General features: G+C 37.1%; 4 protein-coding genes and 3 non-coding genes across 7 annotated transcripts; 4 read left to right on the forward strand and 3 right to left on the reverse strand.

Moving 5' to 3' along the window:
* TRNAG-UCC (transfer RNA glycine (anticodon UCC)) lies at positions 1 to 72 on the reverse strand. Its single transcript has one exon. It is a non-coding gene; the product is annotated as a tRNA-Gly (tRNA).
* A 72-nt stretch (positions 73 to 144) lies between these two features.
* Positions 145 to 216, reverse strand: TRNAG-UCC (transfer RNA glycine (anticodon UCC)). The gene has a single exon. It is a non-coding gene; the product is annotated as a tRNA-Gly (tRNA).
* Positions 217 to 288: 72 nt separating this feature from the next.
* TRNAG-UCC (transfer RNA glycine (anticodon UCC)) lies at positions 289 to 360 on the reverse strand. The gene has a single exon. It is a non-coding gene; the product is annotated as a tRNA-Gly (tRNA).
* Positions 361 to 2,837: 2,477 nt separating this feature from the next.
* On the forward strand, positions 2,838 to 9,417 carry LOC141824458 (glutamate--cysteine ligase A, chloroplastic). The gene is made up of 16 exons (XM_074711753.1): positions 2,838 to 2,905; positions 2,979 to 3,305; positions 3,988 to 4,138; positions 4,397 to 4,504; positions 5,095 to 5,187; positions 5,948 to 6,031; positions 6,204 to 6,272; positions 6,345 to 6,415; positions 6,512 to 6,580; positions 7,171 to 7,264; positions 7,425 to 7,514; positions 7,598 to 7,678; positions 7,777 to 7,869; positions 8,074 to 8,154; positions 8,249 to 8,318; positions 8,968 to 9,417. The coding sequence occupies exons 2-16, from the start codon at positions 2,998 to 3,000 to the stop codon at positions 9,054 to 9,056; spliced, it is 1,551 nt and encodes a 516-aa protein (XP_074567854.1). The 5' UTR covers positions 2,838 to 2,905; positions 2,979 to 2,997; the 3' UTR covers positions 9,057 to 9,417.
* A 1,602-nt stretch (positions 9,418 to 11,019) lies between these two features.
* On the forward strand, positions 11,020 to 12,722 carry LOC141825471 (protein trichome birefringence-like 3). The gene is made up of 5 exons (XM_074712855.1): positions 11,020 to 11,455; positions 11,534 to 11,705; positions 11,799 to 11,998; positions 12,073 to 12,231; positions 12,311 to 12,722. The coding sequence occupies exons 1-5, from the start codon at positions 11,040 to 11,042 to the stop codon at positions 12,642 to 12,644; spliced, it is 1,281 nt and encodes a 426-aa protein (XP_074568956.1). The 5' UTR covers positions 11,020 to 11,039; the 3' UTR covers positions 12,645 to 12,722.
* A 1,404-nt stretch (positions 12,723 to 14,126) lies between these two features.
* Positions 14,127 to 15,080, forward strand: LOC141825391 (RING-H2 finger protein ATL2-like). The gene has a single exon (XM_074712775.1). The coding sequence runs from the start codon at positions 14,127 to 14,129 to the stop codon at positions 15,006 to 15,008; it is 882 nt and encodes a 293-aa protein (XP_074568876.1). The 3' UTR covers positions 15,009 to 15,080.
* A 733-nt stretch (positions 15,081 to 15,813) lies between these two features.
* On the forward strand, positions 15,814 to 19,639 carry LOC141823531 (protein REPRESSOR OF SILENCING 3). The gene is given in 6 exon segments (XM_074710831.1): positions 15,814 to 15,931; positions 16,370 to 16,627; positions 17,313 to 17,546; positions 18,194 to 18,613; positions 18,738 to 18,966; positions 18,969 to 19,639. Coding segments are annotated over 5 exon segments (1,647 nt in total). The 5' UTR covers positions 15,814 to 15,931; positions 16,370 to 16,381; the 3' UTR covers positions 19,487 to 19,639.
* The last annotated feature ends 260 nt before the right edge of the window (positions 19,640 to 19,899 follow it).

Below are 19,899 nucleotides of genomic sequence, written 5' to 3' on the forward strand. Positions count from 1 at the left end.
TGCGTTTGCCGGGAGTCGAACCCGGGTCTATTGCTTGGAAGGCAATTATCCTAACCGTTGGACTACAAACGCGTTGTTTTTGCAAATGATATAATTATGTCTATTATTATATATTTAAAAAAATTAACAAAAAAAGGGGAAAAATGCGTCTGCCGGGAGTCGAACCCGGGTCTATTGCTTGGAAGGCAATTATCCTAACCGTTGGACTACAAACGCATTGTTATGGCAAATGCTATAATTTTAATTATTATATATATTAATAAAAATAACAATAAAAAGGGGGAAAAATGCGTCTGCCGGGAGTCGAACCCGGGTCTATTGCTTGGAAGGCAATTATCCTAACCGTTGGACTACAAACGCAATTCGAAAGGTTGATCACTCTATATCTTTGAAATAAAATAGAGAACAAAGTACTTGATAATTCAATTATATTACTCTTGATATCGAATATTCATATTTGGCTTATACTCATCACCGGTATTCCGCCTTTATGTTGCTACTTCTTCTACAACTCTATGTTACGTTGTAACCAACTCAGCTATGCCCCGGAGCACATATCTTCCACTTTATGTTGCTACTCATCTTATAACGTAAAGATTGTTTACATACCTAATTAAATAGATTAAAATTAGGGGTTATCGAACATGCTAGCAAATTTTTAAAATTAACTTGAAAAATATTTAATTCTTATTCAAAATTATTGAATTCAAACTGAATTTAACCTATAATATTTTATTTGATTATTCATGAGCCGCTTACGAGTCAAATTTGAATCAAACTTTAATTATTTTTATATAATTTTTATCTAAACATACTGTTCGAATAATTCAAATCAAATTCTAATTTAAATCATTTTAAATTATAATTCGATTATACTCGAATCAAATTTCAAATTTTATTTCTAATCGAACTTGATCCATAATTATTTATATTTTTTAGTTTTGATTCAAATTTGAATATCATATATATTTTTTGAACTAAAACTCAAATATTAATATTTTCATATTGTTCGACTTGATTCGATTCATTTGCACTCCTAATTACAATCCAATAATAACTTTTAAAATTATACTTAATACTTATCTTCTCAAAAACTAAACTGTTCTTCGGGTTGATCCAAATCTATCTCATATTTATTATAGAGTTTGAACTTTAAATATGATATAGGTAGTCATTGATATCTATTTACCCTCATTTTCTTATCTCTTTGTTTGCTCGAATAATACGAATACATTTTATTGAAGTTTATCATTGGTCATTAAAATAAATTTAAAAATATAGATAAATCTTGACAGATAATCTAATATTATAAATTTTTAAAACTTCTTAGATATTATATGTTCTAAATAAGATTTAAATTCTCAATTTTTACTATCGCACTATAGACAAACACTAAAGATCATTGTAAGTAATCATGAAGATTAGGAATATCCTTTTAGAATATATTTTAGCACCAAACCAGCAAGATTCTTTCTTTCTAAAAGGACCCATAAAAATTATTAAATAAAAAGATAAAATAATAGTAAACATAAAAGGACATTTTGTAAAAGCAAACTTTTTCTTTTTAAAAGAAACACTTTATAAATCTGTCCTTGTCTACAAAGTTACAATAGACTCAATCTATAAATTAAAATTTAATGTGTAATAAATCTAATAATAATTTTTTAATAATTTTTTTACAATACATAATAATAAAAAATATCTTTAGACAATCTTTAACAAGATATGTTCCTAATCAAAGATAATAATTCATGTTACATATTGAAAAGAGAATAATATTTTATTCTAACTTACAACTAAAGCAATTATTAGGTAGTTCAATTAGCTAATGAGTGTTTCTTTTTGATGGACTAGCATATTTACGATACTTTGTTCCACTTAAAATTGGAGTCCAAATTCTCTTTCGCTTGTTGTGCGCCCAACACCGAGCTTGCGACTAGCTCGTGAGCTCACGATGACTTATTTGTGAGCTCGGAGACCACCTAACTAGAACCTATCCTCTAACTTAAACTTATTGAGTGGTCATTTCTAGTAAATTAAGACATCCCTTTCTTTTGTGAAATTACTTAGCATCTTCCTAAACACATTAGAACAATGACATATTCCAAACCTCAATCGGGGAGGGTAAAATGAAAATTATGGAAAAATTCAATACTAAAATATAAAATACACGCTGACGTAAGCGCCCACGTCACATCAGTGGGCCTCCTGTCCCACTTATTATACATATATATATTTATATAAAAAAACTTTTTAAAAGTATTTTTCTTTTTTACTCCGAAACAGCACCCTCTCTGTTTTGGGTGGGGCCCACTTGGTGGGGAGGGACCCTTTCTTTCACTTTCCGCACAAATTGATTAAATATTTTATACAAAATACTTTAAAATAAATTTTCTTTATAAAAAAATAAAATTTATCATATAAAATTATACTATAAGGATGAGCAAAAAATTACGATAAAAAAGTTGAATTCAAGAGTCATTCGATAAATGTAAAATTATATTACAAGGATGAGCTAAAAAAATTGAATTCGTCACCTTATTCATATCGTTAGTTGATAAAATATAAAAAGATTATATTTTATACCAAGTCAATTTATATAGCAAATTCATTTAATGCTAGTTAATTATTTGGAAAAAGACAATTGATTTAAATTGGAGCTGATTAAGTCGATTACAATTTATAGGCTTTTTAAGATTCTTTTTCCTCGTTGACTTGGCATTGGATAAGGCGAGTTGCACAAAGCGGACATTGTACCGGATCCGAGAGTTGCGTTTGGAGATCTAAGAGGTATTTATACCTTCTCCGTGCCGTCTTCTGACTACCTTCCGCTTTTTGATTCCATCGTCTCTCTCCTCGAAGGCGGAAACCCCAACTCCTCTGCGAATCGAGGCAAACCCTACTGGTAATCGCTTTTTTTTTTCTATAAAAGGCTGTCTTCTTGATTTGATGGGGGTGATTTGAACGTTCTGCTTCAGGTTTTGGAGCGGAGGAGAAATGGCGACCGTCTGCGGCTTGCACGTCGCGCGAGTCCGTTGCTCGGGGGTCCTCTCCGCGAGCTCCGAACCGGAGGGCGGTGCTTTGAGACAGAGGGAGATTCGAGCGCGGGGGAATAGTTCCGAGGGATTCGGATTTCATGGTAAGAGGAAGTTTCGAGGGTTTCGTTTCGTGTCCGGGAGAGGGAAGAGTGTGGTTGTTGCTGCGAGCCCTCCGACGGATGATGCCGTGATCATGACGGAGCCGCTGACAAAAGACGATCTTGTGGGGTATCTCGCTTCGGGTTGCAAGCCCAAGGAGAAATGGAGGTATGTACTCTCTGGGATCGTTGATGAATAAATATGGATTGCCGCTGATCATGCATTTGATGTACAGAAGTTTGTACAGGATCTCTATTGATGTAATTTTGTTAAAGTTTTCTTTGAATGATTAGTATATAGAATTATATAGGAACTAAATATATTTCCTGTTAATTATCTCAGTTGAGAAAGACTTGGCTGGTTGTATTTGGTACTGTCCTAGTATCCTTGTGAAGTACAGGAAGAAAGAAGATTTTTTTCCTTCGTATTAATATTGCAAATTAATCTTGTCCATTTATGATTTTTATGTACCCTGAATAAACTGCTTTTATTTCCTTAATTAAAGCTTCTTGTTTATGAATTTGTTTTTTTTTCCATTCATTTCCTTACATAGAGGTCAATGGTAAGAAAAGATCCATGGAGCTGACCTCTAGGAACCAATAGTTTATTGTTGTTGTTTCTTATGAAAAATGATTTCCTCATACTTTCTTGTTGAGTTGTTTCATTTTTCCTATTCCATATGGAAGGGATGTCTCGTTGTTTATTTTTGAAGTTTACGGAGACATTTCACACTCGTTGGTCATATTGTTATGATAAATGCATCTTGGTCTTAACTAGAAATATTCGAGCAGTCTTTTTTTAATCTTTAAGGAAGTTGGTAACTTGTGCGTTTTTTTTTTTGCTGAAACAGAATTGGTACTGAACACGAAAAGTTTGGTTTTGAAGTTGAAACTTTGCGCCCAATGAATTATGAGCAGATTGCAGACTTGCTAAATGGTTTAGCAGAGAGATTTGATTGGGATAAAGTCATGGAAGAGAAATACATTATTGGTCTCAAGCAGGTGATAAAATGTTTCTCTTTAAGTGTTTAAGATTGCTTAGTGAATGAAAATCTGCTTACAAAATCCAAAGTATCTTGTTATCTTATACAGGGAGTCTAACTTGCTTCTCTGACATTTCAATTTAGTCTTTTGATTTCTTTTCGGCAATCAAATTATTGTTCTAATAGAGCTTGAATCTGTCAAATAATTAGAATATTAAGGTTCATGGCCTTGTATTTTCTACAACATTTTTAGTTAAAAGGCTTGGCTTCCATGCAGGGCAAACAAAGTGTTTCTTTGGAGCCTGGTGGTCAATTTGAGCTTAGTGGTGCTCCACTTGAAACGCTACATCAAACTTGTGCTGAGGTTAATTCACACCTCTATCAGGTTAGTTTCTTGTATAATTGGTTGCTCTTAGCCATGAATTTTTGAGTTAATTCTGTCCTTAAAGAGTGTTTAGGTTAAGAGTGCTGAGTTAATAAAAACTTTCACTTGTACTATATCCACCTGAAGAATTCTGTATTGTGTAAACTTTCTTAAGGAATCTCTCCGTCACAAAAGTTTTTACATATAATACTTGGAAAAAAATCAAATATTTTAGGAAAAATTTCAGATGACTCGTTTGATTTTAGAGTAAATCCATAACGAACTATCATTTTTTGACATCATTTCTGAATTTCTCTATAGTTTGATTAAGTGTTAAGCTTTGATGTTCTATTGCCTTTATAGGAACCAGATATTCTCTAAGATTTAAAATTTTCAACAGTATATTTGCTTATGTTATACCAGTTACATCTCAAACTTATTATGCATTAATTGTTCTACATATTAGATGCAAGTTCTTTTTGTTTTCATTCTCTGCTCTTACGCATGTGCCTCCACAAGATAAAAAAATTTGCATGTTGCAGAATGACAAGCATTCAACTAATTTGCATATGAACTGCTCTTGATTTTATTATTATTTTTCTTTTTTAAAGGTGAAAGCAGTGGCTGAGGAAATGGGAATTGGATTTTTAGGAATTGGATTTCAGCCAAAGTGGAGGCTCAATGACATTCCTGTAATGCCCAAGGTACTTGTCTTATATTGGTGTATCTTAAATCTGTTTAATATTGGGTTTTCATGCTATTTGGCGTGCCTAATTTATGCTCCAATAATTTATCTATACTACAATACTTTGTGATCACACTCAGTGGACTGCTAAATTGTTCTTATTAAAGTGCATGTTTGTTGAAATATTTACTTATCTTTACAGTCCAAACCAGCTTTTCCCATGCAGATAATTGCTTATCAATGAAGCGTGTTTGGATGTTGGTTACCAATAAAATATTGATATGACATGATTTTCTATTATATGTGTGCATGCCATTACCCTCAGTTGCATTTGAAGAACCATTACTCTCAGATAATTGCTTTTCCCATTACTCTCAGTTTTTTTTCTCATATTTATTTATTTGTAAAGAATAAGATTATAAAATTAAGATATGAAAACACTTTCTCTTTCACAATGTGTGGGTCGACTTGTGTTTTTTTACTTGCCTATCAGATCTCTATTGTTGATAAGAAGTTTTGTTGCAAGTTGGCTGTCATAATTTGCTTCACTACTTGGAATCAACTAATGGACTTGAACTTATTACTTGGGTACTTTTTATCATATCAATACCCCCAAATAATAGCGAAGCATATGCGAGAATGAATCATTAAATGCTGATTCTTTGTCCTATGACTTACTAGCAACATCTACTGGTCATTATTTAATAAATTCACAACCATGTTCAAAAGCTTCTTGAGTACTTTAAGTTAATAGGATTATTGAGATAAATTCTTCACAGGGAAGGTACGAGATTATGAGGAATTACATGCCAAAAGTTGGTTCTCTTGGACTTGACATGATGTTCCGGACTTGTACAGTTCAGGTATGTTACCTTTATGTCATAGAAATATGCTATGCCATCCTTCCATTATTATACTTTTCAATATTCCAATGCTTTCTTTATTCCTGGGCTTCACTCCACAGTATTCTTGCAGTTTATTCAACTTATATTGCTCTGAACTATGAGATACTTACATGAATATTGATACAAACAGGTTAATCTTGACTTCAGTTCTGAATCAGACATGATAAGGAAGTTCCGTGCTGGTCTTGCTTTGCAACCTGTGGGTACTATCTTCTTTCATCTAAAATATTTGTTATTTTTACTAATCTTTTCTAACTTGTTACCGAACCAGATTGCAACAGCAATATTTGCTAACTCGCCTTTCACTGAAGGAAAGCCCAATGGTTATTTGAGCATGAGAAGGTTACTATTACCATCATGTAGCTCCTGCATTATGTTTAATCTTACTTGGCCAATGTGAATTCATTTTGAGTAATCATTGCTGTTTGTATATTGCAGCCAAATATGGACTGACACTGACAATAACCGAACTGGAATGTTGCCTTTTGTTTTTGATGATTCTTTTGGGTAAGTCTTTTGTTTGCTTCTGTGCTTTTATAAGTGACAGTGGAAATGGTTGTTTGGTCTTTTTTGGTAACTAAAAAGGCTGGAGTATAAATTTGGTATTGGATATGGAATTATGAAGATTCGCAGACATGAGAGATACTGATAAAAAAGGAATTGGGTGAGAGATGCTAAGTTATAGATCCCTGTACAATAAAGTGATATACAACAGTGAGCAATAGCTCTAATGGTGCTTCAATTAGAAATTCCTCTAGTTGCATGCTAATTTTGTGCAATTTGTGTGACATACATCATAATTGTCCTCAATAGAGAAACTAAGGTAGTTCTGCTGCAATACTAAACTCCATGTATCATATGATTAGCTATTACTTTCGCCTTAATAAATTCATTATTTCGTATTATTTGTAGAACTCTGCTGCCCCTCAATTAATTTTTATCAGCATATGATTATTTTAGAAGTATGTTTTGTTCTTGGGGATTTAACCTGACAGTTATCTATGGTGCATCATTTAAACATACTATTGTATATTAGCTTCTTACTGAACTGAATGTGTACTTGACTTTTGTAACCACCTTCATTCTACTTTTCACAGATTTGAACGATATGTTGACTATGCTCTAGATGTTCCTATGTACTTTGTCTACCGGAATAAGAAGTATGTCAATTGTACTGGGATGTCCTTCAAGGTTCCTATCTGCACTTGATCTACCTTCTTATGTGGTCCTTCATACCTTTCTTAGAACTCATTGAAAAGTATGCAGTATGAATTGTAGACTATTTCTTTCTGCATATGAACTTTGTGTGAGAAAATTAGTGATTGCAATCTCTCAAATCATATATCTGCAGGACTTCATGCAAGGAAAACTTCCTTCACTTCCAGGAGTGCTTCCAACACTGAATGATTGGGAGAATCACCTAACGACTATATTCCCTGAGGTATGTTTGGCAACATCATCGTATGTAATCAAATTTTCTTTTCTTTTAATAGAGAATGATTGCTATCCACTCCTTGTTTACAGGTCAGATTAAAAAGATACTTGGAAATGAGGGGCGCTGATGGTGGTCCTTGGAGGAGACTATGTGCCTTGCCTGCCTTTTGGGTATTTCTAGAATCAACAAGTATTTCTAAGATTAATTTTATTTTTTTAAAGAATTAGGTGATGGATTTTCTGGTTGCCCCAAATTGTCGCTTGTGCAGGTAGGCTTGCTGTATGATGAAGTTGCCTTACAAAATGTTTTGGATCTGACCTTTGATTGGACTCAGGAGGAAAGAGAGATGCTACGTAAACAGGTGCAATAGATAATTGGAACATCATAGCCTACAAGCCACACTATGCATGTCTAGAACATGGTTTCTACTTTCTAGTTGTATTTGGTCTTATGCATAACTACTAGAAGTTCACATTATATAATGAGCAACCGATTGCCATATGCATAAGTACTATGTGATTCTTGAGGAAATTGTTATTAATTTATTATGATGTTTACTCAACAGGTTCCTGTGACTGGTTTGAAGACACCATTCCGAGATGGGACACTAAGACATGTCGCTGAACAAGTTCTGAAGTTGGCTAAGGTTAATCAGTTCACAACTAATTGTATTAAATGCTTGGAAATGCATATAATTTTAGAATATGAAGCTCACAAGTGTCTTGTATACAATCTTGCAGGATGGACTCCAAAGAAGAGGATATAAAGAAGTAGGTTTTTTAAACGAAGTCACTGAGATTGTTGGGACAGGTAAACACCTTTTGCATCATAACCCCTCTTAAGTCTCATCCATGGTCATATTCAATGTATTAGTGTAGTTGTGTGATCAATTTGTGTTTCTCTTGTGCATATCATCATCATTGGCATCATCAAGTTGTGTTTGCACCAAGTATTAGGTTTCAGTTACAAGAATGATACAACTCCATCGAGCTCTACTCGAGGGTGTATCACTAGCTAAATCATTCTTTATTACATTGATTCATATTCCTTTGGCCTCCCTCTATTTTTTTACACCTTTCACATATTCACTTAATTTCAACTTTTCCACAAGTCTTGTTTTCTATCAACTTTCTGCTAGTGTTGCTATCCTCAGACTGGTCCATCCCATAATACATGCATGCATGTGAATTACAAGTGACATCTTTTTCTTCCTAAATGCTGATCACAAAATTTCCTTCTCAAGTGGCTATCATTTTGAAGCAAATGAAAAATCAACCTAGCAACAAACAAAATGACAAATTACTTCGACGATAAATATAGACACTGAGTTTCTTAGTGAAACTCTTAAATAATCCCATCACGCAACAATTAACGAGCACCACTGCATAATTCTTTAACAGTTTAAGCATCTATACTTCTAATAATCACTTTGTATGAGTAATCCTTTTTTGTTCAACAGGCATAACTCCAGCCGAGAAGCTTCTCGATTTGTACCATGGAAAATGGAGACATAGTGTTGATCCAGTTTTCCAAGAGTTGCTGTACTAACCCACAAGTCTGATACCAAGTGCATACATGCAACAGTGGTTACCTTCCTGATTCAGCCAAGCACGCTATAACCTTGTGCATTCTGTCCACAGGAACAATAAAGGCAATGATTGAGGTTGATATACAGTTCAACTTCGTTTGCTTCAACTGTATCCTTGAGCGATTTCTTTTAGCCAACTCTGATGGAAGGTGCCAATGGTTCCGTGTACTTGATCTTTTGTGGCAAACTTTGAACTTAAAATAAGTGTATTATTATATACTTATTTTTTTCTCTCTCTTTCCTTCATCGACTCACTGTATCCTATCAGTTATCTATCAACTTTACTCTTCATTAGTTACAATGAATGCTTTGTTTGTCGCAGTTGAGATTAGGAACAAGTTGGATACTTGTTTTTTTTTCTCTTTTCAAGAAAACAATTTATTCCTCAATAGTTTAGTTAAAGTTTATCATGTAGGCCTGTTATATTGGATGAGCTTTTAGTCAATTGAATGTTGGTACATTTGATGATATTTTAGTTAATGGAATTTTTCATTATGTAGACCTTTCATGGCACTTGATGTGGGTGAAACATCCACCACCTCCACAGGTTTGACATGTCGGAAAAGGTGATCTTTATTTTAAAAGGTATTCGTCATTTTAGTGGTTTCGACGGTCGGTTTATCATCTGTGAGAAAGGCCACAGAAACTGGTTGGTCCACAGGTTGGACAACATGCCCCTTGAAAGCTTAGCATTGCACATGCAAATAAAGATTTTTTAGAGGTGTCTTTGGTCCTATCAATTAGATCAATTGTCCATTGAGTGATTGATGTGTCCGATCGATTGGAATACGGATGGGTAAAACGCAACAAAAAAGAAGATTTACAAGAGAAAAATGTTTTCATTTTTAATCTCCTATTTATAATTTTCAATTATTCTACTTATCCCATCTAGCATTGCACATGCAAATAGCAATCCTATGGACAATTGTCCATTGAGTGATTGATGTGTATGAATTGGATTCGCCAAGAAGATTTACAAAGAAAAATGTTTTCATTTTAATCTCCTTTTTATAATTTTCAATTATTCTACTTATCCATTACAAGCAATCCATTTCTATGATTAAAATTATTATTATTATTATTTTTTAAATTTTAATTTTTTTATGTGAGAATTGAAAATCAAATTTGAACAACTTTTCATCTCTAAAATCTTAAATCTTAAATTCTATTTATTTTAAAATATCAAGTTAATTTGTCACATGAGTAGGTGCTCATAGATTGTCCATTGATGGATGCTCATAGATTGTCCATTGATGGATGAGTATATATATATACATATATACTTTTTAAATTTATTTTTATTTTCTCTAAATTAAATTAGTTAGAAAAGGAGACCTTTCTCTACCTTTCCACCAACCAACCATATGATTCTTCAATTTGATCCAACACAAGCATCAACTACTTTAGTCTGTTTAAATATCACATCACTCTTCCTTTCTTTTGGTCACACATAGAATTCAAATTCTCACATTGGCGATATACATTTACATGCCATATCGCATACAATACGAGATAACAATCGAAAAAAATAGAGTCGATTTACTTATTCTCCAATATCTACGACGACAATTTATTTGATTCTCATCTCCAAACTCGATGATTTTTCCTTTTCACTAACATAGAGATATCTTTATGATGAAAGACTACCTTAATATCCGGCGATCACACTTGATCAACTTATGATTTGCCAATCGATTCGATTAGTTCATACATAGACCTTATCAACCATGGTATCAAATAAGCACTACTAGACACTACCTTTTACATCATCGTTTTCCAAAATCGAAGAATCAAGTTCAAAATGGCAATTAAAGTAGTTGGTGCAAGAGCCAAGTCCACTTGCCTTTAACTTCACTCCTACTCAATGCCACCAACTACAACTATAAACCCCTAGAGCATCTTGCTCTTGCTCCATCACCTCGCTCATTCACTCCTCCCCAATTATGAAGATACCACCCAAGGGGAAGACTCCCCTCTCCCTCACGATCATCATCATCGCCGTCATCGTCTTGATGAGTGTAACTTTCACGGAGGACCTTCGCGTGCTCACTGGTACATCCACCTTGAAACCCCCCAAAGCCTCCTCCTCCTCCTCCTCCTCCTCCTCTTCTTCAGAGAGGGATGCCAGTTCACGCGAGACTAACGAAGCTGTAATTGATGAGGAAGACAAAATTGAGTTCAACCGAAAGAAGTGCAGTGTCACTGAAGGAAAGTGGGTGTTCAATAGCTCCAAGGAGATGCTCTACACCGACGAAAGCTGCCCTTACTTAGACAAACAATTGGTGTGCAAGAGGAACGGGAGGCCGGAGGACAAGTACTTGTATTGGGAGTGGGAGTTGGACGATTGCACATTGCCAAGGTGATGATCGATCGATTCATGGTTAAGTTTAACGCAATTCACCAAAATATGTTATCGATTCTTCTCTCTTTTATATAGATTTAATGTTGAAAATGTGCTTCGAAAGTTGAGAGGGAAAAGGTTGATGTTCGTGGGAGACTCGATGCAAAGAGCTCAATGGCAATCATTTGTGTGCTTGATACAAGCTCACATACCTCCGAAACGGAAACTCATCAAGAGGAACGAAGGCAATTGTATGTTCAAAGCAAAGGTGTTATTCGACCTCTCATGATTCTTTCTTTGTTTCTGTTTTTCTTCTTCTTCTTCTTTTAAGATCGAATTTATTTATGATTACAAAACTTAGGATTACAACATGACGATCGAGTTCTATTGGACACCATTTCTTGTTGATTCCAACACTGATAAATACATCATTACCGACCCTAACAAAAGAATTCTACAAGTGGACTCCATTGCCCACCATGCTCGGAGTTGGGTAGGGGTGGACATTTTCGTCTTCAGTAGCTACACATGGTGGATGAGTGGCCAAAGCATAAAAAGCTCGTGAGTTTTCAATCATCTTATCGTTCGCAAACTCGTTCATGGTGTTAGCATTGTGACCTTTTCGTCAATGGCAGGTGGGGTTCATTCGCGAACGGAGAGAAAGGTTATGAAGAACTAGATGTTAGGATTGCCTATAAACTTGGACTCAAGACATGGGCTAATTGGGTCGATTCCTCGATCAATCCTAACACCACAAGAGTCTTCTTTGCCACAATGTCGCCGTCTCACTTGAGGTAATTTGAATTTGAATTTGTTTCCCGCCCTTCTAAAACAGTAAGTTTGTGTTTATGAATGATCATGAACCAATTGTAGGAGCTCGGATTGGGGCAACGAGGATGGAATCCAATGTTTCAAAGAGACAATGCCAGTGGCACAAAGAGGCTTTTCGGGAAGCGGCACCGACAAGCAAATGATGGAAGTGGTGACCGACGTTATAGAGAGGATGAAGGTGCCGGTGACGGTCCTCAACATAACACAACTAACAGATTACCGGATCGATGCCCATGTCTCGGTGTACACTCAGTTGGACGGCAAAGTTTTATCGGATGAGCAAAAGAAGAATCCACTTCGATATGCCGATTGCATCCACTGGTGTTTGCCCGGAGTCCCTGATATATGGAACCAACTCTTGTATGCATATCTATGAAACATTTCCCTTCCTTTCTTTCTTTCTTTCAGAATTGTTTTTTAAATATATGTTTTAAAGCATTTTGGTTGGATTTACCATGGAATGAAAGAAAATTGAATCAAAAAATATTATATAAAAATTTATAGGTTTTATTATTTATACGGTGGATCCTTATTAGTCTTACATGGCAAAGAAAGTCAAGGATCAAGCTGATATGACAAATCAAGAGGTCAATGGTCAAACCACGGTTGACTGGCCCAACCGCCATGTCACTCGTCTTGGTCACTCGGCCATGCTCTCAACCGTCTCGGCCGCTCAGCCTCGTTCTCAGCTACTTGGCCAGTTCGACCTTGACCGTCTCGATCACTCGACCTTGTTCTCAATCGCTCGGTCTCGTTCTCGACCTCGATCGGCTTGGCTACTCAGCCTCATTCTTGGCCTTAATCGCCTCGATCTCTCAGTCTTAGCAGGCCCGACCACTCTACCCGACTCTGGCTTGGTCCCTCTCAGCCATCCCAGCACTATAAGACAATTAAGCGTGCGAACTCTGCTAAAGGATCAGGGCTGTTACTAGATTATCAGGTCTGATTCCCTAGATCCTTCCGTGTCTTTACCTACAACTAAAAGATAAGAGTAATCCCCACAATCGAATCATAGGACGGTTACGAGGTTTGCAGACTTGGTTCCCCAGATGCTATGCTATCGGCTCACTTGTCAGCAATTCACAGAATATTTCTCCTCAGATACAACAACAGTCTGCCCTCCGTGTCAGTAGGAATGTTCTCTTTGGTGAGTATATAAGCTCCTCCGTAGGTATGAAAGACTCTCTCTCGACTAAAGCTACTTCACATACTTCATCTTCTTCATTGCTTCTCTTTACTCACTTGAGTGTCGGAGTAGTCTGTCGAGAATCCCCGGCACCCAGTTAATCCGATCGTTCAACTTCCCTTCATAGGTTCTTTAGCCGGCGGGATCGACGACGAGTGAGGTGACATATCCTTGACTGATGATTTGACCGTCTACGACATCTAGCCAAAACAATTATTATTTATAATAATATTTAAAAACTTTTATTTGATAGAAAATATAGAAAAAGAATAAAAGAGCTAGCTTAACTTGGAAGTAACTCTTGACTCATCGAGCCAAAGTCCAAGTCAACGCTGCTGACTTGTTGACCATGACTCATAATTTTGCGCGTAGAAGAAACTAATTTGGGCCAACCGATTTATTGTTTAAAAAATAATGTCTAGAATTAATTAAAATGGAAAGGATCAATTATGACAAATAAATAAATATCTATATATCAGTAAATTTCATCTAATAATAATAATTAGTCTATTTTCAACATATATAAAAAATAATTTTAATTTGAATATATAGATTAAAAAATTGGTTATAATATTGATAAATGGTGATTTTGAGTTGACTACATATTGACGTAATAATTACGTCATCACCTCCCTATATAAACCGGTTTCCCGATATATCGCTGGCCGAGCCATGGCGGAGCACGGCGATCCCGACGTCGACGACTCCTCCGCCGACGCCGCCGTAGACCAGGCCAGCTACACGTTCCTGCTGGCTGCGATCATCTTCCTCTTCCTCGTCGTCTCCTTCGTCTTGCTTCTCTACCTCTACACCAAGCGCCACCTGCGCCGCCCCCACGTCCTCGTCTTCTCCGCCTCCGACCACGGCGCCTCCTCCGTTCTCCCACGCGGCCTCGACGCTACCGTCCTCCGATCGATCCCTGTCTCCGTCTACCGCGCCTCGGACTTTGGGAACGGGATCGAGTGCGCCGTGTGCATCTGCGAGCTCACCGACGGCGAGGCGGCTCGGATCCTGCCCAAGTGCGGCCACGGCTTCCACCGCGGGTGCATCGACAAGTGGTTCCACTCCCACTCTACTTGCCCTCTCTGTCGGAGCCCTATCGTCGCCGAACCATTCCCAATCCTAAACCCTAATTACCTCGTCGCCGGATCAGAAATTCCAATCAATGCATCGCCCGCCTTGCGATCGGACCAGCAGCAAACGAGTGAAGCCCCTTCGAGTTCTTCGGCCCGACCAAAAGGGGATCTTGTGATTGAGATACCGAGGAGGGGGGCGGAGGGGTTTCCCTCGCCCGTATCTCCGCTGCCGACGAGCAGGAACGCCGGCGAGGAGATGAGGACGCCGGGTTCGACGAGGCTTCCGGCTCTGAGGCGGCGCTGGAGCATCGGGAAGCGAACGCCTCCGACCGCCTCTGCGTGTAGTCCCATGGAAAGCGATATCGAGAAGGGATTTGTTTGCTTTTGCGGGGAGGGAAGCGATCCGCCAGCGCACTCTCCGGCGAACTCTCGACTGGAAATTACCAAACCGCATGAAGTACACGAAGCAAGTGTTTGAGGAAATGCCCCCAATGAAAAACTAGATTGCATTAGAAGATTAAATTTTGAAAATGTTAGAAAAAGGAAACATTACGTTGTAATTGTTGTGACTAGAAATAATTCACGTTTCACATTGAAAAAATATAAAAAATTATAAATTTATACAATAGAAAAACTAGTGATATAACATCTTTTGAATAAAATTTAAAAATAAAATTATAAAAATTTAGATTTAAAATGGATAATATCATGAGCTTTTAAATGAGTTGTAATCATGAGAATGCACAATGAAGTTACCTTCACAGTAAACTTGGTGAACCAATGTGTTGTGATCCTCTTCCCCTGAGGATCGGAGAAAAGAGTTGGACGAAGGGTGTCCTCAAATCTTCTGCATAAAGGTGGAATTTGTCATCTTAACGGTCCCACACGGTCAGTCCCACGACCATTTGTGAGGAGGTAAATGCCTGGCTTCGTCAGGATTCGAACCCTTGCCCTCTTCTACAACTCTGCTACGTCGTAACCAACTCAGCTATGCCTCGGGGGCAATGTTCTCAAATCGATTGGGAGGTTAGGGGGTGAATATTCAATTAAAATGATCAAATTTTTTCAAACTAATCAAATTAATTAAATTTTTTTTAAAATAAATAAATTAAATTGATAAAATATTTAATTTATTCGAATTAATCGAATAAAAAATTTTAAAATCGAAATTAACTGATTTTTTTTAAAAAAAATTAAATTCTGATTTTTTTTTTCGCCGATCACAACCCGTTACTAAACCGCCGTGAGTCAAAATTTCCGAAAACCCTAACACCGCACCCGACTTCGATTAGATTTCTTCGAAACGGCGAAATCACTTTCATCCGCTCTCGACCGAAGGCACTGACCCAGCGGCGGCGAATCAGGGGAAGGGAGCTCTGTAGGAATTTCTCAGCGCCGACGGTAAACTTCGCGCTTCCAATTTTTTCATTTCTGTGTTTTTCGCTGGATCAGCTGTTCTTCACCATAGGAATCAAAATCCTTGAGCGGCGAGAAGATATCTGAGTAAGGCATCGTGAGTTTTGCTCGCCATTGACAAACGAAAAAGCTTTATTGTTCATCGTCTAACGATCGTAGAAATCACGAACAAGTTGAACTTCAAGCAAAGTTACATTTTGTTCTTCAAGCTGTAACTTTGCCTGTGAGAGATCGCGAGGTGTTTGAGATTGATACTACAAAGACTCGAGTATATCTAGATCTTTCAATGTTCATATTGTCAATTGTTAATTCGATTCCACTCTGCTTAATGTTTATTTCTATCCATATACTGCCTGTTAATTTATGCCTATCTTACTAATTCCTAATGCTTTATCATTTTCATTTGTTCGCATCTGATAGTAGGTGGAGGCGGAAATGGGTTTGGAGATGGCAAAAGGAGAAGAGATTGCCGTGACAACTGCATTAGTTGCCGATTCAGCCATCAAAAGGATCTTCATTGGTGGATTGAGTGCGACTGTGACAGCTTCTGATATGGAGACGACGTTCTCGCCCTTGGGCAAGATTCATAATGTAGAATTTGTGCGTTCAGATGGTCGGAGCTTTGCTTTCATGGACTTCGAGCCGAACTCTGAGAAAAGCTTGGCAAAGCTCTTTGCAGCTGTAATTTTCTTGAACTAATTTATCTCATTCCTTTTTCTCCCAAGTGTTTAGGATAAAGGCTTCTATTTCTTATGCCATTAAGTTCTCCAACATCTAACACTCGATTTGTCTCATAGAAGACTTATGCTATGATTTTTTAGAAATATTCTTGTTGAAGTTTGGTGAATTTGTTGGATAGAGTAGTAAAATCTTTCAACAGGTTTATTTTCTTAAAATTCATTGAGTAATCCCCTAATCTTTCCCTAACATTATGGATGGAAGAAGACAGTGTAAAACCGTAACTCGAAATGAACTTGTTGATAGACATAAAAGATAATTAAAGTCCTATATATACTGGTGGTCGCACAAGCTTGTTTCTTTTATAAATTCCTTGTCTAGGATTAGCACAAAAATATTAGACACAATCCAATATTAGTACATGATCTAACTCGACTGAAACTTGATTCACGGAGGTAAAATGCAAAAGTGATATGACACGATTCAAATGTATAAATATAATTTTATATCGATCCTTTATTTGGGATTGTTTTATAGATTCATGTTTCCATGTGAAAACCCTTTACTTCTCAAATAATATAAATCAAAGAGATTTTATTTTGTTTCCCCACCACTGCTGCTTACATAGATGATGAACTAGTAGATAATTGTTTAGCCATCAAATGATTTCTAACTCGATTGCCTGCAGTACAATGGATGTGCTTGGAAAGGAGGGAAGCTGCGACTTGAAAGGGCTAAAGAACATTATCTCACTCGCTTGAAGCGAGAGTGGGCTGAAGATGCAAGCGTAAATGTGCTAGATGATCTCAATGCTGAGAAAAGTTCGGATCATCCAAATAAGTCTGAAATCCTGGCACACAAGTCAAAATGCCAAAACCTGGAGAATGCGAAGCTCCAAATATATTTTCCAAAGCTGCGAAAGGTGTGCCGTTTCTTCGCATATAAGAAAAGAAAATTCTTATCTATGGGCATGATCAGTGAGCCACTTCTAGTTAGTTGAATCTATTATTTGATATGTTATATCACAACCATTATATGAAACTTCACATTTACGATAACATTTACAATTTTTAAAACAATCACAACATTTAGTATTAGTTTCAAATATCATCTGTTTGCGTTCATCAATTGGTGTTATGTTGGTGATGTGGCAATCGGTCAATTTGTCTACAGCATGTACTGACTAGGAACCAGCCATGCCATGTCAACAACTTAAATAGAAAAAAGATATTACAGACAATGTCGACGTTAGTTTCCAATATCTTCCCTTTTCACTTGAGTTGATGATGTGGCATGACTAGTACCTAGTCAGCAGATAGATTTGGCATTTTACCATGTCATCGTCAATCATCAATTTAACAGCGAATGGGCAGACTAATGGTAGATTTGAAACTAAAATCGAAATATTGTGATAAATTTAAAAACTTATCTGTTTTATGAGATCATTACAAAATCGAAATGAATCCATATTCAAGCACTCTTTATATTTGGAAGAAAGAGTTTAGTAATCTTTCCAAGCACTCTCTTTATTTGGAAGAAAGAATTTGACTTCTAACTGATGTGCTATAGGTAAAGCCGGTGCCCTTTAAAGGAACAGGGAAGCACAAGTACAGTTTTCAACGAGTCGAAGTTCCTCCTCTACCGATTCATTTTTGTGACTGTGAAGAACACTGTGGCCCGTTTGAAATGGCGAACGAAACATACATATCTGCTCTGAACTCTGCAGCATATAAGAAAGAGAGAAGTATAATGACAAGTGTGATGAACAAGTTCCTTGAAAAGGAAGGGAATGAAGTCCCCAAACCGGAGATGGTGAACTTTTCGGCAGAAGGGATAGCTGTTGATGCTGCTGCTGGTGATGTTCAATTGAATGAAACAGACGAAGCTCTGGAAGAGGATGCAGACAATCTTGTCACCAACATTGGCGTGGGACAGAATGAAGACATGCTTTTGCAGTTACTAGGAAAAAAAACTAACCTTGGGCATCAGGTATCTGATTGATTCTGAAGGTGTCATAAATGAACATGATTTTTCGATAAACAACATCAAACTTAGTTAAGTTATTTTGCGTTAGTAAGATACAGCTAACATTTCATCCTTTAATGTACTGTAGGTTCATGAATCGGGGATCAGTAAGCCTCTACCATCAGATGGCCATCTTCGAGACACAGCACATTCTCATAAGAGGCAAATAATTGCATCCGCGGATACTTCTGAAGTTGCACCAAGCCAAGCAGCCCCATCAATCGCAGTAGAGACTGACGACAAGTTTGCTTCCATATTGCCGAAAAGTAAAACAGTAAAGGATGATAAACCAGAGGCCATTTTGGATGAAGATTCCCCTTGCAAAATGCAACTGAACTTGACACAGATAGTGTTGCGCCGGCAAAAACCAACACTTGGATACAGAAATCCTCTTGGAGAGATCTTGTTGGGCAATCCAGTGGCAGTACATTTAGCATTTCCACTATATTACCGGCATCGAAGACGATGAAAGCAAATGATTCAGCCACCAAGACTACTGGTGCACCGAAGAAGAGGAAAATGCAATCTGACATAGAGAGTTCAGTGAATGTCAAGGTCAAAGAAGCCATTGTATTTGAGAAAACTGCAGCATCAACAAGTCTCAGAGCACACGGAGCAGACGCTGCCCCTGGCAATCACAATGTTGGAGAGCATCAGAGCAGCCACCAGGGACAGAAGAGAAGTATCCCGAAAATTAACATCGGTGAAGTCTGCACCTTCATGCGCAGTGCCCAGTCCGAGAAGGAGTGGTCGAGGACAAAACGAGTTCTAAGTGGCTACCTCAAGAAGAAAGGGGATGGATCCCACGAAGCTAAAGCTAAGCCACATAGGAGGTGATCAGAAGCTCGATTTGCTTTCTTTCAGAGTGTTCAGCAGCTGCAATTTTTGTTGATGCTTTTCGGCAGCAGCAGGTTTATCGCAACTGTCTTAACAGTGACTGTTATTTGTTCAAGATTGTGAATCAACTTCTATATTTTGAGAAGATTTTAATTCTCTCCCCCCAGATTTTGTTACTTGTGGGCCTTGTGTTTGATAACATAGAATCAAGAAAAGGAAAACGGAACAGAAATGAGTCATCCAGTCGCTGCCAGAAGGACTAGCAACTGAACAAAGTGTGTGAATGCTTGGGCGGTAAACAAGTCAAGCTTTGGGATGTTCAAGCTTCTTTGATAAGGTATGATTATTGAAGCTTGGCTTGGTTTATTTTTTATGAGTTTGAGTTTAGTTCGTTTAAATATTATCGAAATCTT

Source organism: Curcuma longa, chromosome 3 (genome assembly GCF_044706935.1).
Source record: "Curcuma longa cultivar G26 ecotype Majalengka, Jawa Barat chromosome 3, ITB_CL_G26_1.1, whole genome shotgun sequence".
Classification (NCBI taxonomy): Eukaryota; Viridiplantae; Streptophyta; class Magnoliopsida; order Zingiberales; family Zingiberaceae; genus Curcuma; species Curcuma longa.

Excerpts from the sequence above, each read along its gene's own strand:
- LOC141824458 (XM_074711753.1), top strand. The coding sequence starts at position 2,998 with ATGGCGACCGTCTGCGGCTTGCACGTCGCGCGAGTCCGTTGCTCGGGG. Across the intron at positions 6,416-6,511 it reads GGTTATTTGAGCATGAGAAG|CCAAATATGGACTGACACTG; the intron begins GTTACTATTACC and ends TGTATATTGCAG. Across the intron at positions 7,870-8,073 it reads GAGAGATGCTACGTAAACAG|GTTCCTGTGACTGGTTTGAA; the intron begins GTGCAATAGATA and ends TTTACTCAACAG.
- LOC141825471 (XM_074712855.1), top strand. The coding sequence starts at position 11,040 with ATGAAGATACCACCCAAGGGGAAGACTCCCCTCTCCCTCACGATCATC. Across the intron at positions 11,706-11,798 it reads ATTGTATGTTCAAAGCAAAG|GATTACAACATGACGATCGA; the intron begins GTGTTATTCGAC and ends TACAAAACTTAG. Across the intron at positions 11,999-12,072 it reads GGCCAAAGCATAAAAAGCTC|GTGGGGTTCATTCGCGAACG; the intron begins GTGAGTTTTCAA and ends CGTCAATGGCAG.
- LOC141825391 (XM_074712775.1), top strand. The coding sequence starts at position 14,127 with ATGGCGGAGCACGGCGATCCCGACGTCGACGACTCCTCCGCCGACGCC.